Raw genomic sequence first — 16295 nt, 5'->3', positions numbered from 1 at the left:
AGAAAGACTTGGTCAGAGCATCCTCCAAGAAACTTGCCAGCTTCTTATGGCTTTGCTGCTTTGATCTTACAAAGCATTCATCCCATGGCTTGTCTTGAACAAGCTGGGAGAAGTGTGTGTAGTCAGAATGGTGATTGTTTCTCAACAGGAAGCTGGAGCGACTTTATTTGCCAGCAGTTCTCTTGCTGCTTTTTGCTGTGTAGCCAAAGCTACTTCTCCTTTCAACACTAGATTTCCATCTGACTCCCATGTTCTTGCATCATATCTGCCTTCACACATTTTTTGGAAAGGTGAATTTTAAGAAGCCAGATGTTTTATGAAATTTTCCACAGGGCAAGTACATGTTACCCCACGGAGATTTTTGCCACTACTGCATTACATGGTCAGGAACTTCTGCATTTGATCTTAACACAAGGAAGTGGGTTGTGTGCTTTGGACGTTCCTGTCCCAGGGACGAGGAACTGTCTTTATCTTTATGGGGAGAATAAACACTGTCAGTCTAACAAAGAGAACTCAGTGGAAGAGCTGTGGGACTAAATGTGAATCTTTGACTCTAGCGTGCATCCATTTTTTAACAAGGGTGACCTAGCCAACATAGTTGTGTCACATTTGACGATAGTCTTTGGTCTTTCCTCCCTTTGGCAAGCAGGGGAGAGAACATATCCCTATGGCCATGTTCTTGACTCCAAGACACCAATGAAGAAAGAGCCCTTGTGTTTGGGACGGAAGATGCCTTGACAGGAAGGATGACTTGACATTGGGGGTTATATCACAGCATGAGACATCAGGGTTTCATAGCTGCAAGGTATGCTGGAATGTGATCTCCTGGACAGATCAGCTGGATCTTCTTGATCCAGAGCCAGTCGGAGAGGACACTTCTCACAGAGTGGGTGGGGAAAGAGACTGACAGCAGCAGCTGGGACCACAGGATCATACATAGGCAGGAGAGTTATAAACCCAAGGCTTGGCTTCTGTGTGAGCATCACAAACCAGTGGATTGGGTTGGGGAGTAGCCCTGAGGGGTGCTGTTTCCAGACAGGCCTCCTGGACCCTCGTCTTGGATGCTACGCTCTTCAGGGCAGATTCTTATGAGCATGCTCAGTGTCCGGCGGAAAGGGGCTGGCATCACGACAAGAGTCTAATTTTGCACAAGGACCTGCCTGTGAGGCTCGGAAGGTCCCTTTGCAGAACTGGGGCCACGTTCAGCACACGTGACCTGTGGTTGTTTCACTGAACTTTTGCTTTGAGCTTTCAAAACACTACAAACACTGCCGCAGGGGTCCAATGCACACCCCTCTCTCTCTCACTTCCCTGGGGTCCTCTCCTGTGTCCCTGTGTCCAGTGGCCTTGGCAGCTGCTTCAAACTGGCTTTCATACAGTGGTTTGAGATTGCTCTGAGCCCCTGCAGCTGCCAGGGTGTTTCAGTCCCTAGGGGTCTGGGTGGGGATTAGCAAGTGCTCTCTGCTGAGCATATGGACTTCCTCAAGCGTGCCCCAAAGCAGGGAGGTGGACCGGAGCACCATCATTTTGGGGGAATCAAAAAGGATCACTTCCAGTTTGGAGCCAGCTTAGCAATCTCCCTGCTTGACTAACTGACCGGCCTGTCTCCACGAGGGCGACCTTCCAATGAGCCTGCCTTACAGCCCTTCCGGCTGTTGTTTGTTGTTTGATTTCTCAGTCTCTTAGCAGCTAACCCCAAACGGATTGAAGCAGGAACCTTCATGTCCCTCCTCTTCCAGCTGATGCAACAGGCACTGTATGCGGGGTAATAACCGTGGGCCTGGGCCAGAAGCATTTTCTCAGGCAGAACTCCCATAGCCTTCCAGTTTTGCTCCTTAGCGTTAGCAGGGAAGGTGACTAAGTCAGGAGTGCAGGGCTAGGTTGCTCTGCTGGCACCTTCCGCCTTGAAGCACCGGCTTTGTCAGCATCTCTGCAGTGCAGCGACTGTGGCTCGGGGGGTGGTACCTGAGATGGGTTTAAACCAGCCAACTGCATTCTGCTAATCATGGAGCTGTGGCAGCACAGAGCTTGGCCTGAGCAAACCGTCCTGTCTTTGCCCAGTTTCTCAGATGAGGTTTGTAGCTGTGGGCTGCAAACTCAGCCCTCCCCCGCAGCAGGTGAGCGGTAGCGTGTCAGGGTGGGTAGCAAAGGCAGAGGCTAAATCAGTCCCCAGGGGAAGAACTGGGATTTCCTGCCATGGGAGCTTGTATTGCAGCACAACATGCCCCCCCCTTCCCTCTGTGCTGGTATCTAAGCTTTACTTCCTAAAGCAAGGGGATTCCTCGCAAGGGGATTCCTCTCTGTTGCCAGGCCTGAGGGTTTGCAAGACAGGAGGAAGCCTCTCCCTTGAGAGGCTCCACTGTGTGTGTGCGAACTCTGGCTGAGGCAGAGGCTTTACCTGCTTTTTCAGCAGGGCTGGGGATGAGGGCGTGCAAAGGGCCTGCAGAGAAGAGTCTTGGCACATTGGCACCGTGACCAGGGCTGCTGATCCAGGGCGGATATACTTTCCTGTTGTTATCAGTGACTTTTACAGCTTCTGAATAAGCCGGTGAGGAGGAGGCTGCTACCGGAGGAGGTGCGTCCTCTTTGCTGAGCCACGCTGGCAGCCAGCCTGGCACCTGTAAATGGCACCTGCTGGTACCGCCACTGGGAGCTCACTGCCCGCTGTGTTCCCCAGCCCGCTTGCTGGAGATGCTGCAGTTCACAGTGGTGGCTGGGCCCTCCAGCTGTCCCTGGCAGTCAGGGGATGCTCAATGCACTGCCCCCTGGGCTGCCTTAAAACCCCAGTGCAGATGTTGAATCAGATCCAGAGGTTCTGCCGAGCCCTTATCCGCACCTCTCCAAGCGCTTTGAGGGACACAGGGACTGGTGCGTCCATGTCCCGTGCTCTGCTGTTGTAGGTCCATGGCATAGGTTCCCCCTTATTGACTCAGGCTCCATCCTAACACCACCCAGGGCTTTTGGCCCATCTCCCTGTCCTCTTCGTGGGGGAGGCTGTTCCAGAACTTCATGACCCTGATGTTTACAATCCTTCTTTGCATTTCCAGACTAAATTTACCCAGAGCAGTTGATCCCCATTTGTCCTTGAGCCAGCATTGTCCTCTGGTTTAAATAGCTCGGTGCTCATTCCCTCTTGCTGGTGTTTACTCCCAGAGGGCCACCACGTCCCCTCGCAGCCTGTGTTTGGCCAGCCCAGCCCAGCGGTCTCAGTGCCCTTCTACTGGGAATGTTTCTCCTCTGTCCGTGCACATGGTCCGTGTGGGATGGTGTACTCTGGGAAATGGCCAATGCTCTGTTTCCTGTGTGCAGAGGAGGGGGCTTTGCTGATGAGCACACCTGTCACCAAATCTGGGACATAGCTCATTGTGGCAGCCTCGAATCAACTTGTGTAAACAGGAGCAGGGCACTGTGTTGATCCGCTGTAGGGGATGTGGGAATCCTATTTGGCATTCACTGGAGTCCATTCATGCTTGTGCCAGGGAGCAGGATTAAAGGGGGGAATGGAGATGCTAAAGGGAGGGCTAGATAACAGGAAACAGGGATGCAGAGAGCTGGATTTGCTGCTTATCTCCCTTGGGTTGTGCCTGCCCATGTTGGGGAATTTGGCCCAGAAAGTTAAAGTGACTTCGCCAAGGCTGCACTGTAAGTCAGTGGCAAAGGAAGTCAGTTTCTGATTGCCAGTCCCTTGACTGGTCTGTTTGGGTTTTTGGCCTCCTGGACCTAGGAAGACTTCCTGGGATTGCGGCTTGCTACATGTTCATGCAGGAGCATCCTGGTAGTGGTTGTGCAAGTAGACAGTGCCAAAGCCTTGAGGCAGAAACTCCCCCCTTCCATTCTGGGCCCGCCATGTCACTCTGCTGCAAAGCCTGAGAGGCAGGAAGCAGGGTCGTGCACTCTGCTCAGTGTGTCATGCCCATAGCACAGCCTCAGCATATGTGGAGTAACCCAGAATGAGCCTGCAGCAATTTTTGTGGTGCAGCTGTAAGCCCCTGAAAGGACAGGATTATGGTGGAAATGCTGACAGGCTCTTTGGGATAAGTGCACCGAGCATTTTCCATTCTGGCTTCTACATCTGCTGCGTGATGCAATAGCGAGACCACATTTTCCCAGGGGTATAAGCTCTGCTGTGGGTGAATGGAAAAAATAATGGTCTCCTTAGAGGGTGACCCGTTGCCTTCTATGGGGACTTTGGGCAAGCTCCTGAGGCCAACCTGTACTGCAGGATCCCTAGCTAGCGTTGTCTTCAGTGGGGACCCCGGAGCATGCAAGACAGCTTTGCGTCTGTAGTGCTGCTCCATCCTTTCTTAGCAGGAGCTGCTCACCTATACGGGCTGGGCGGGGAGCTGTGGGCCAGGCACTGGTGCTGGGGTGGCTTTGGCTTCAAAGCATGTATACAGTAGTAGGACCAGGTCCTGCTCTGCTGGGCACTGTAGAAACACAAAACCAAGCAGGGTCCTCACCTCAGACCTTGGGTGAGTCCAGCCCCTGCTTCCTGCCTGTGTTTCCCCAACTCTTTCTCAAGTTGTTCATAGATGGAAGCAAGGTGCTTGGATGTGCTGCTGATGGGGAGGCTGAATATGTCCTGAAGATAGACTCCAGGTTTCTCAGCTCTGGCCTGTCTCAGTGCATCTGTGTAGGAAAGGTGGATGGGTCCCCTTGTCTCTGGAGGGATGCAGGGATAGAGGCAAAGGCCAGGGAGCCAGTTCTTTTCCTTTTGGAGGCAGGGTCATCATTACAAATGTCTCATGCACATGCTCTTGCTACCATCCGAAAAGTGTGCTAGCTAACACAGCGCATCAGGCAGTCCAGGTTCCCAGCACATCCCGGCCCAGGCTGCACTGACTGGCATGTAAGGACTGGGCTGTCTGAGAAGCAGGCTTCAAGCTTGGGAGTGTGGAGGGGACTTATCCAGACAGTTGTGTCCATTTTTCTAATGAAACCAACCTCTTTCTTCCAGCACCTTGGACATCTTCCCCACCGTAGTGTCCCTGGCAAATGCAACCCTCCCTCCCCACAGACGCTTCGATGGCCTGGATGTGTCTGACGTCCTCTTTGGGCAATCGCACAATGGACACAAAGTAGGTAGCAGCCCCCTTTCCCCATTTAGCTGAATCCTGATACCCTCATAGAGGTAGCTGCTTGCATCTTCCCTTCTTCTAGTTTCGCCCTGGGGGCACTCATGATAGGCATTGCTACAGACAGGTTGCTGGTGCTTGAACTGGAGCATCATTTAAACCAGTGGTTCTCAACCTTTTTTGTACCAGGACCCATTAGTAAACATCAATGGCCAGTCCTGACTCAGTGCCCCTCACTCCCAACTCGCTGCCCCCAGCCCCCAGTGTGTGGGGCGGGGGGTGTGTGGGGCATGGGTGGCCCCAAGCAGCCCCTTGCAGGCTGCAACTCTGCCAGCCTCCAAGGGAAAAGCCATGGTTTCCAGTGTTTTTCGCCTTTAAAGGACAATCCATTTTTTACGTTTGTTGATCCATCTTTAAAGTTTGTTTATGACCATTTCATATATTCTTCCGACCGTCTTTTTGGTTGTGACCCACGGGTTGTGAAATGCTGATTGAGACGTTACATAGACTTAGCAGATTACAATCCCAGCATCTGTGCTCAACCATTGCCTAGTTACTAGTGGGAAACAATAGCATATGTGTGGCTTCTTCAGGACCGGCTGGCAAGGGGTTGGCATTACTGCTTGGCTTAAAGGATCCACTTCCACCATCCAGCTCTCAGCTTCGCCTGGATCCAGCTTTGGTTTTAAGTCAGTTGGATCTAATGGGGTTCAGGCCCAGCCCCACAAGAAAGGACTCCACCTTGACGATGACTCCTGTGACCACTGAGTTGCTATTCAAGAGATGTCTGAGCTGTGCCTGTGCTCGATGGGGTTGGGTCTCTGGCCATGGCTATGACTGCAGAGGGTTGGCTTCATGGTTGTTATTTGTAGTGCAGTAGCGCCAAGAAGCTTCAGCTGAGACTCATTGTATGGTGAGAGACAGTCCTTGTCCCCAAGGGTATGTACAGAAGTCTAAACAGACAGGGCAGATAAAGAGGGAAAGGGATAGCAGGGACAGAGAGGAGTGAAGTGACCTGCCAGGTCAGTGCCTTGCCTAGGGTGAGCATCTCCTGCCAGACCAGGTTTGAGCAGCACCGCAGAGGAGCCTTGTAGCTTCCCACCAATCTTGGAGTTCACATTGGAGGAGAAGCCGACAAGAAGTAGTGCAGTTGCAGAAATGAATTAGTGATCCTGTGTGGAGTCATGAGACAGGACGGGTGAAGGCAGGACCGGGACGCAGAGGCCTTGGATTCTGGTGCAGTTGTTTTGACCATTGGACCACACTTCGTTGTCAGTGAGGGGACAGTTGCAAATGATCTGTACCACGACTGGGATCTCCATGACCTCCTCTACTATTTCCTCACTTGACCATTGTATCACAGATGGAGTGCATAGGTGAGGCAGGGCAAGAAGCCGTTTTGCACACTGAGGGCCCAGGTGCCAAGCTACCTGGTGAACGCATGCATGCACCCCATAAATCTGGGATTGCGGGACAAATTCCACCTTGCTCTGGTGGGCAGTGGGCCTGTCCTTGGCTCTGTGCATGGCTGGAGTCGATCGGCGCTGCCCGAGAGAATCTGAGGATCAGGACTTGGCACAGCTCCCTCTTGGGCTTTGCGTGGCAGTTCACCTGTTGGATCCATCTCCCTGCACCTTTCGCAGCAGAGGCCTAGTGATGAGCCCTGTGCCTCAGTGATTGCAATTTTCCCCATGCTCATTACCCGCTGGGCGCTCGTCTCAGAGTTGAAAGATTCCCATGCACTCGGAGCAGGCTGCGCAAGCCTTGCTTGTCTGGACACACAGGGATATGATTCACCCCGCGTTCTGGCTGAGCTGGGCCTCAAACGTGTTCATGCTCAACATGTCAAAGCCCCTGGCTGCAATTTTCGGTCTGCCTGAACGACTAGCAGCTCCTCATGTAGTTTGTAAGACAGTCGTTGCAGGAACACATTTTTTGAGCATTGCTCAGGAGTTTGGTGCACGGCTCTTATAGCCATTCATGGGAATCCCACCGACAAGGCTTAAAAGTCCACCCTCCTGCGCTCATCTCAACCCAGCCCATGGGGATTTCTTATTTGCTTTCGGAGCCTGTTGAAGCTTTGTTGGTACTGAATTCTGTTTATGGAGCCCTCTTATGAGCCACTAGGTAAACAATGGGAGTGGATAGGGCAGGCGAAAGTTCATATGGCTTCATGATTTCTGATTAACCCTGTTATGGGAGCATAGGACTGGAACAGGCCATTTGGATCACTGAGTCAAGTCCCCTGCAATCGCAAGCAGCCATGTAATAGGCACTAAGTGCAGAAAAGTCCACAAGAACTTGTTTTCCATCCCTCTATCCCCATAGACCCCCCCCCCAAAAACCCCCTATAACAAACTTCAGATCTTTGGGGCAATAGATGGAAAGCCTCAAAGGCAGCATGCCACAGGAAAGGTGCAGGAGAGACCAAGGACACCCCCATTGCCTTGTGTGCTATCCTTGCCAGATGATCCAAGGAAGTGAGCCATGATCCTTGCTAGAGAGCAAGGAGTAATCAGTTCATGGCAATGAAATAAAAGGTCAGCCAGGCATGGTCACTATTTACACTATTATCTCAGGAGCACTACCCATCTATAGTGGTGGGTCTCACGACTGATCTTCCTAACCCCCTTCCCAAGAATTATAATAGCCATGAGAGGTGGGCATGGGCAAGGGCTTGGCTAGCAGAGCTTCCTAGCCTTAGTGTGGTGTCTTCCCACAGTGCATGCCCAATATATAAGGAAAGGAAAGAACAGACTGCACATTGCAAAGAAGAAACAGAAGATGGGCTGCCCACAAAGGCACCAGGAACCGGAGAAAATACCGGGCACCACGCGGTGAGGGTACAGGGCAGCTGTGGGCTTCCTGGTGTGCTGGTGTTCAAAGGAGCATGTTGCACGTTGACTCTAAATGCTAGATTTTCATAACAGCTGCAAGTCCTGTGCACCTGCCTCAGGTCCTGATGCACTTCGACCGTCTTCCAGTCACCCCACCAGAGCTTGCATCTGCCCTGCCTGCAGTCACCCACTCATTAAGTGGTTGAAAACTACTAGTGTTCCTGAGAGATCTTCTGGGGTTCAAGGTTTCTGGGAGCAAAAAAGCCCTGTTGGGTCTCCTCTACTGTCTTCCTTGCCTGTGCTAGGTTTTTCCCAGCGCTTTCTCCTGGCCATATGTCAGTGAGAGGGGTTCCCAGCACTGTCCTAGCAAGACTGTTTCTCCTCCCATGGAGTTGGGGATGCAGTGGTCACGTTGTCTTTCTGATGGATCAAATGGCTTTTGCGAACACTCACTCCCAAAGTGTTCCTGGGAGTAAATTAAGCCCGGGAAGGCTAGCTTTTCTCTAGGTTTGGGCGATTCTTCCTTGCTGCTTCTAGCCACAATAAGGTCAGCCACTCAGCTGCTTTGGGATTCAGCTCCTTGCCCTGGGAACCAGCAAGCGGTGGTGTCCGACTGAGTGTACTTTCTGCCTCCAGGATATTGCTGGTGCTTCCTGGACCAGACCACAGAACGGCAGGCAGCCTGTCAGATGTGTTTGAAGTTGTCTGGCTCCTTGCACTCAATCCAGCAGAGACCTGAGTTTTCCTGGCCAGCTGGATACAACTGGTCTGCTGCGTGCTACACCCTGCAGAGGGGAGAAAATAACTTCCTCTGTGAAAGTAGCACCACGCCTTAAAGTCATTGTGTTATATTCTAATGAGAGCGGTTGTGTGTGTCAGCAATCACTTGGCCTCGTGTTTCCCAACACTCCCGTGCTGGACAGCCAATAGCTCATGCTTCAGTACCTCCCTGCTTGGTAGCAGACAGCCGCACGCTGTACTTGGCTATGGGGATGCAGTCCCTTTAATCAGGTGCTTGTGAGCTGGTAATAGCAAAAGCTCCCTTTGATGTTGCAGGGTTTGCCTTGACAGATCTTCTCTAAAGCAAACCCTTTATTTGCACCATCTGATGTATGCATAGCTTTGACAGCTGGGTTGGCTTTTTTTGGTTTTGTTTTATTTCCCTTTAGGAGGCTGGTTGCAAGACCTGTAGATTTCCGTGCATTATATCACTTAGGTAACCTTGCTTTCAGGTCCAGCCCTACTCACTACTGTCTGGTACAACCTGTCATGGTGCTGGGGCCTGTTTTGAGTCAGGACTGTTTGTAGTGAAAATAAACCATAGTGAAAGTGTCAAGGGTACAAATGTCAGACAAACGCGCCCGTGTCATTAGTTGCATGTCAGAGGAGTGTGTTCCTAATGCCAGCTTGCTTACTCAGGTATACAAACCCAAACGAAAAGGGAGCAGCTCCTGTTTTCAAATAGCAAAGTCACCCACCAGTAGGCAGGTGACAGGTAACATGCATGGCAGAGAGTTTGCAGCTCTCTGGCACCTTTCACAGGCAGGCCTCAATCAAATGGTGTCACTTATGCAGTAAGGATTGCATTAAGGCACAATGCTTAGGAGGTTGCCTACTGGTAAAGTTTAACTTCTTCCAGTACAGGATTAAAACCATACTGCTCTATATAGAGCCTTTATACTGACATAGCAGGGGATGGGAAGAGGGGTGGCACTTCAGCGTGGTTCGGAGAGCTGCTGTAATTCAAGCACCATGGCTTATCCTGTATCAGCGTCCCCGTGCTTGAAAATAGCAGCAGGGGTGCTTGAAGTAATGCTCGTTCAACGAGCTTTGGTTAAAGCACCTCTGCCACCTTTTTCAAGTATGGGGACACTGATACACAAGATGCAGGAGGCTGCTGGAGTGCGGCGATTGCCATGCTCCAGCAGACTCGATGGACTGGGTCAGAGCAGCCTCTGTGCCCATGTATAGGCGCCTGCAAGGTCAAACTTTAAACGGGGCATTAGATCCACTGACTATGATAATTGCTTATACTAAGGCCACTTAAATAGTAGTTCAGTTTACAGGGACCTTAAAGGGAGCATAAATGTAATATTGATTTTCAGTTCGAGATGCCTTGTGGACGTAGCCGTGGAAAGTTGCCTTAGCGCCACATGAAAATTTTTACAGGAAAAAAATATTTTTAATGTATTTTTTCTTTCTTTTTTTTTTAATTCCCCCCCTAAAGAACCTCCAACAGGATTAAAAAAATGTATATTTTATCAAAACCCAACTTTTCGCTGGAAAGTTTTCAAAAACTCAGTTTGTTTAGTTTCATTATTGAACGGCAAAGCTGCAACAATAAATGGGAAGTCGAAGAAAACCGAAAGTGTTTCAAATTTCTAATAGAACCATCCACTTTTTCTAACTTAGTACTGTATATGCCATGCTCAGCCTGCTTCATGAATGTTTGGATTTTTAATTGGCTCTTGTCTTGGCAGATAACACAGATGGAGAGTCTTGGGATATCAAAAAGATGCCAGTGCATCAAATAGGAATAGCTGTTTAGAAATTCAAGAGGCATCAAAGGGAATTCAGTAAACAAGCCTTAAAAATGAACAGACACCACCGGGAAGTGTTAGGGAGGTGAATTAAATTAGATAGTTGTATTTGAATTTAACGTAAGAGCACTGTAGAGCTGGAAGGGGACCTGAAGAGATCATTGAAGCAGGCTCAAGTATACCTTGTTTGTCTAACCTGTTCTTATAAGCCTTCAGCAAAGGAGATTTCCCAACATCTGGAGGTGGTTTGTTCCCATGCTTTGCTATCCTTATAATTAGTTAAATATTTGCCTGGCAGTTCTGGCTTTCTGTACTAAGCTACCATCATACACATATATATCTTGGATCTGATCAGGGCAGTGGCTTCAGTCTTTGTTTAAATAGGGGACACTTTCCACAGTGAGCCTTAGAAACTTTGAATGCAAGAAAGTCACTGTAGTAGCTGGCATCTCGAGAGCAGAGACTAGTTTGTGAAGGTTACAGCTATTAGTTAGCGTGGATCCTCTGTTTTCACATAGGGAGCATTCTTTGAATTAAAGACAGACAAATGCTAGGAGCAAACTTGCCTAACTTTTGCCTAGCTGTGCAGGGCCAGTGGTCCGTCTCATCCAGTATCTAGTCTCTGGTAGCGGCCAGTCCTAGCAGGAAGGTAGTGCAAGAAAGGAGAAAAGGCAGAGGGAACTGGGCTTATTTATTTTAGAGGAGAGAAGACTGCAGGGGGATTTAATAACAACCTTGAACTATCTGCAGTGGGGCTGCAAAGAGGATGGAGCTGGGCTGTTCTCAGCAGTGGCAGGTGACAGGACAAGGAGCAATGAGCTCAGGTTGCAGCAAGGGAAGTTGAGGTTGGATATTAGGAAGAATTTTCTCACCAGGAGAGTAGCGATACACTGGAACAGGTGACCCAGAGAGGTGGTGGACTCTCCATCCTCGGAGGTTTTTAAGACCCAGGTAGACAAAGCCGTGGCTGGGATGATCTAGTTGGGGCTGGTCCTGCTTTGAGCAGGGATTGAACTAGATGTGACTTCCCAAGGTCCTTCCAAGCCTCATTTTCTATGATTGTACGAAAAGAATTATACAATGCCATTCTACGAGGAGGACTGTCTTTCTGGCCTCAGGCCGTTGGTGTTTAACTGATAGCTGAAAGCAGGAGGGTTTATCTCCCTTATAGATCTGTACCGTACCTAAAATCACGTTACTCTGACTGCTTATTTGATTCAGACATCTCATCTTTTTTGACTCCTTTTTATGACAGCAAATTCCACAGGCTCTTTACGTAGTAAAGCACAAAAATATGTATTTTATTTTGCTACCCTATTGTTCGATATGTTCTTCTTGCCCCATCTCTTGTCTGTAGTTGGGCAAGAAGCTTTCAGAGGGACCGGGAGCAGTAAATCTAGTCTCTAATCTAGTCTCAGGGGGAATTTTTAGATGAAGTGAGATGTTCCCGGGGTATAACAGGCCTCATCTAACTATCTGATTGTCTTCTTCTCCCTATGTACCGCTGTCTAGTGGCCAACATACTTCTGGGGGCCTCTCCAAAGGGCTGAGGACCCTCCCTCTCTCTGCTGGAGTTTGGGAACGGCGGAAGGCAGAGTGAGTTGGGAAACAAGGGTTTCCGTGAGCTGTGCTGCCCCGAGGAAATGGCTCAGAGCGCTGTCTGGACCCTTCTGAGGGTCTGTCTGTGCTTCCACTGTTTTCTAGAAAAGCAGCAAACCATCAACAACATATTTTTCTGCTCCTCTCCCATCTCTCCCCCCGCTTCCAGCCCCTTTTCTCCAAACAGGCTTGGGCCTGTGAAAGGCCAGGACTAATCGGCATTCCAGCGCCCGAGCTCCCCGGCTCTCCTGGTAACAGCATTCCTCGCACAGCTTAGCCGAATCGCGAGCTGCCTCGGCCAGGAGGGCTGAATGCGAGGAATTGTTCTGCCCCGGAGCAGTTGAGCTGGAAGGCTCTGCGGATGGGACCTGGCCAGGCAGGATGCTATGGTGACAAGGACCAGAGGCATACCTAGAGGGTAACCCCGGTGCTGGCGATGGCTCAGCCAGCCCCGCGCTGGGGGGCTGTCAGCTCCAGTGAGCAACCCACAGGCCCCCTGTGTCTCTGAGTGTGGTAGGCAAGCAAGTAGGGAGGGTTATTGCATGAGCATTGCATTGCCTGACCGAGCTCTCAGGACAGCAGGAGCCTGGGAGGGATGTTGGTGACACTGCACTGCATACAGCCCCCTCCGAGGCCCCGGTGACCTGTTTTGCGCCTCCATGTAATAATAAGGATGGGGCTGAAATGGCTGCAGCTGAGGCAGCCAGAGAGGGTCTCAATCCAGCAATGGGCTGAGGGCCTTTCGCTAGGAGCTAAGGGGGCTCAGAGACGTCCAAGAGGTGCAGGGAGGGGGAGAGGCCTGAGTCCGAACGGAGAAGCAAGAGTCTCTGCTCATTGTCCCCGCTGAAAGCTCCCGGGGCTGACCTGTGGCATTTTCTGAGAATCTCTTCATCTGACTCTGACGAACCTCATTAACAGCTGGTGGAGGGGCTTTGCATTGGCACACGCAGTCATATCAAGCGCTACCTAGAATGGGTACAACCCGCGGCGTCCATGCAAGCTTAGCCTTCTTGAACTTCAGGGAACTGCACAGGGGAGAAGGCCAACCCGTAGGGCATGGGGTGCATTCATCCTGCAACCAACCAGAAATGCAGCGAGGCTGCTCCCGACTGGATGTCTTCCAACCCCTGACCGAAAGCCAAAGACAGTTTGATGGAGAGTCTGGATCTCCCCCTCCCCATACAATATCGATCCCTTCTGGAGAGCTGCTGAGCAAGGGATTTTGACTTCTCATGCTGTCTCCTTGCTCTCGCCCTCTATTTTGTTCCCACATAGAAGAGGATGCAGATGTGGGTCAGAAGTCCTCTGGTTTGCTTGGCTTCTTTTAAAAAAAATCCATTTATGTGTTCTCTGCGTCACTTCATACATGCCAGCGGCCATAAATCACCAGAGCATTGTACAACCACGGAAATGAAGTGTCTGCTCTCAGTCTCCACTGAAATCTGCAGATTCGAGCTGCAGGACTTAGCCGCATCTCTGTTTTTTTCTGGGCTCGATTCTCATGTGTAAAATGGCATCTGGACACTTCCTCACTTCACCAGGGCAGCGTGAATAACCAGTCTAGTGCTTGGAGATGTTTGGATGAAGGCTGCTGGAAATTGTGCAGTCAATTTGTGTACGGGGGGAAATCTGATCAGCAGGGATCCTGGTTTTCTCTGATAAAAAACAAACAAACTATTTTCGGTTTTAAAAAAGTAAGCCCAAATCTACATTTTTCCATGATCAAAACGCAACACCACTGTATATATATCTATATATTAGTGGCATTTCATTTTGATCATGGAAAAATGTGGATTTTAGCTTAATTTTTTTTTTAATTGAAAGTTGGAGACTTTTTTAAATCAGAAAAAACCAGGATCCCTGCTTATCAGGCCTTTGAGCTTTATTTGGAAGCTTCTCCCACAGAGAGAGAGATCACTTCTCCAAGGGACTCCTGTTCTACCTAGGAGAGGTCATTTCACCAGCAGACTCTCGATATGCCTGAAGAAGGGCGCTTGTGCCCAACAGCTTACAATGAACAATTTTCCCAACTATTTAGTTGGCCTAATAAAAGATATCACATTTACCCGAAGAATGTGATATCTTTGTGTGTCCTGTCAGGAAAACACCATGTGTGCAGTACAGCACGTGCTCCGAGGAAGGTCCCTGGTGCCTTTTCAAGGCACTGCAGTGTTGGCTTCTCCTGCTATTTTGGGATGCAGGAGGAGAGATGCCCTTTTGAACTATTACAGCCCTGTTGACCTCTGGGATGGCTGCTAGCTCCATGAAAGACGCTCTGGCTGGGACGCAAGGGCCTTTGCAAAGGGATGAACAGATGTCGACATGCTGGCTGGATGCTGCACAGTCTGACTGAGCCTCTGCTCTGTTTTCCACTGCCCGCTAATGAGTTACGGTCCTAGTCTTTCCTCTGTAGGGGAGAAATGAAAGGCAAAGCTGTTCTTGGGTGGGGTTTGCACTTGGATGTAGTTGAAGGCACAGATTATATTTGCCTGGGCGTGCTAGCCTGTACGGTCCAGAGGCTGCAGGCTGGGGCACCTGCTAAGTAACCGTATCACTGATCAGCTGTGAGTGCTGTTGCTAAACTTGGCCAGGCAGCTGCCTACCACCTCAACAGATGTTTCTCATTTTTAGGGCAGTGGAAACTTTATGAATCATTTTAACTGCTTCCCAGGGAGGGAACCTCTCGTGATTCAGCCTCATATGGAGCAGTGGTGATCCAAGGAGATATTTTTGGAGAGACAAGCCCCCAGAAGCACGGGTTCACTTTCCCTGCAACTCTATCTTGGGCCCCGGGGGATTGTCTTGTACAGACGGAGGGTGTCAGATTTTGGCTGAGACACAATCAACCCCACCCCGTTGTCCTAGCTCCCCTCCGCACGGCTCTAGCTGCTTTCGAAGGGAGAGTCCTTGGGACAAAGCGGGTGAGTCAGAGGAGATGAACTGTGCTGCTCCACTGCCCAAACGCCGAGCACAACCTCCGCTTGACAAGAGACATGAAGTCACTGTGAACTTGTGGCCTGCTTGTATAACTGTCAGGATCTCTCAGATGTCCCCGCCACTAACTCAGCTGTAATAACAGCAGGAGAGGAGTGACATGCAAGTCTTGCTGGCATCCTGCTGCACTGTCTGGCTTTCTCCGGCGGGGGGAAGTTACAGTAGGGGAATACAGGCACCTCCGTGCAAATCATGGTCTGTTTGCCAGCTCCCAAAAGGCACTGCCCCCTCCCTGCTGATACACCGGAGCCCTTAACAAGGCTCCTAACTCTTAGCCTAGGCACTGTTTTCACTCCAGACCCTTGCAGCAGAGCTGCCATCTGACGGGAAAATCAAAGGTGTCACACCTTTGTGCTTCCTCATTATCTCACAGGGTCCCTTCCAGCCCTAATGTCTATGAAATCATTGCTTAGAGCAATAGAAGGGCATTGCCAACTGTGGCAGGGAACTCTCTCATTTGAAGCAGCTCTTAAGATGGATACTCACTGTTGCTTAACAATGAGCTGGAAAAACAAGAGGGATCATTATAAACAGGCGACCTGGATGATCACATTTCCCCAGCACATCATGGTGCGCCCCGGGGAGGAAATGGGGTCCACCTCGAGGAACAGGATGATGTTCAAGGAGAGGAGGCTCAAAAGCAAGGACGAAGAGTATGGTAACAAAAAAGCCAGCAGGCAGATCTGCTATGGCCCAGCAGTAACCACACCGTGCTCTGAGGTTCAGGGCGGTCACAGCTGAGGAGCATCAACGGCTCTTCCTTTCCCCCAGGCTTAATGCCTAGGTGTCTTTTGGAAGAGCTTTTCTTCTAACAGAGGCTTGGTCTGCAAGAGGGGCTGTTAGTGGGGAGTGGGGGAAGCAGAATGGGTGTCTCTGCACAGGCTTGCACTGGGAGAATGGGTCAGAGCTCAGGTCAGGGGAAGATAAGTTTGGGACTCTCTCACCTGCTGCCTTCTTGTTTCCTTTAGATGTTGTTTCACCCCAACAGTGGAGCGGCTGGAAAGGATGGAGAGATAAAAGCACTACGGTTGGCTCAGTACAAGGCTTTCTACACGACAGGTAGTGTGTCTGGTCCACATTTAGACAGGCCCATAGCCAGAGTCCCAGCTTCTTTGGAGGTTAAAAACCCAGTACAAGAACAAATCCAGACAATTAAAAAACTGGGGGACTGTGGTGTTGTCACCTGGGTCACCAACTGGCCGGAGGGCCGCACCCAGACAGCGGTGGTGGACGGGTCATTTTCGACCTGG

General features: G+C 50.4%; 1 protein-coding gene across 6 annotated transcripts in view; it reads left to right on the top strand.

The window, feature by feature from the left end:
• ARSG (arylsulfatase G) overlaps positions 1–16295 on the top strand; it is an 87521-nt gene that overhangs the window by 62617 nt on the left and 8609 nt on the right. For all 6 annotated transcript variants that reach the window (XM_019542353.1, XM_019542351.1, XM_019542354.1 and 3 more), the window contains exons 10-11: positions 4958–5078; positions 16014–16104. In XM_019542353.1, the coding sequence (XP_019397898.1) occupies positions 4958–5078; positions 16014–16104 (212 nt within the window). The remainder of the gene's footprint in view (positions 1–4957; positions 5079–16013; positions 16105–16295) is intronic.

Source organism: Crocodylus porosus, unplaced genomic scaffold, assembly GCF_001723895.1.
Source record: "Crocodylus porosus isolate Cpor-Errol unplaced genomic scaffold, CroPor_comp1, whole genome shotgun sequence".
Taxonomy (NCBI): domain Eukaryota; kingdom Metazoa; phylum Chordata; order Crocodylia; family Crocodylidae; genus Crocodylus; species Crocodylus porosus.
Note: the sequence above shows the minus strand (reverse complement) of the source record. Positions and strands in the feature narration are given on the sequence as shown.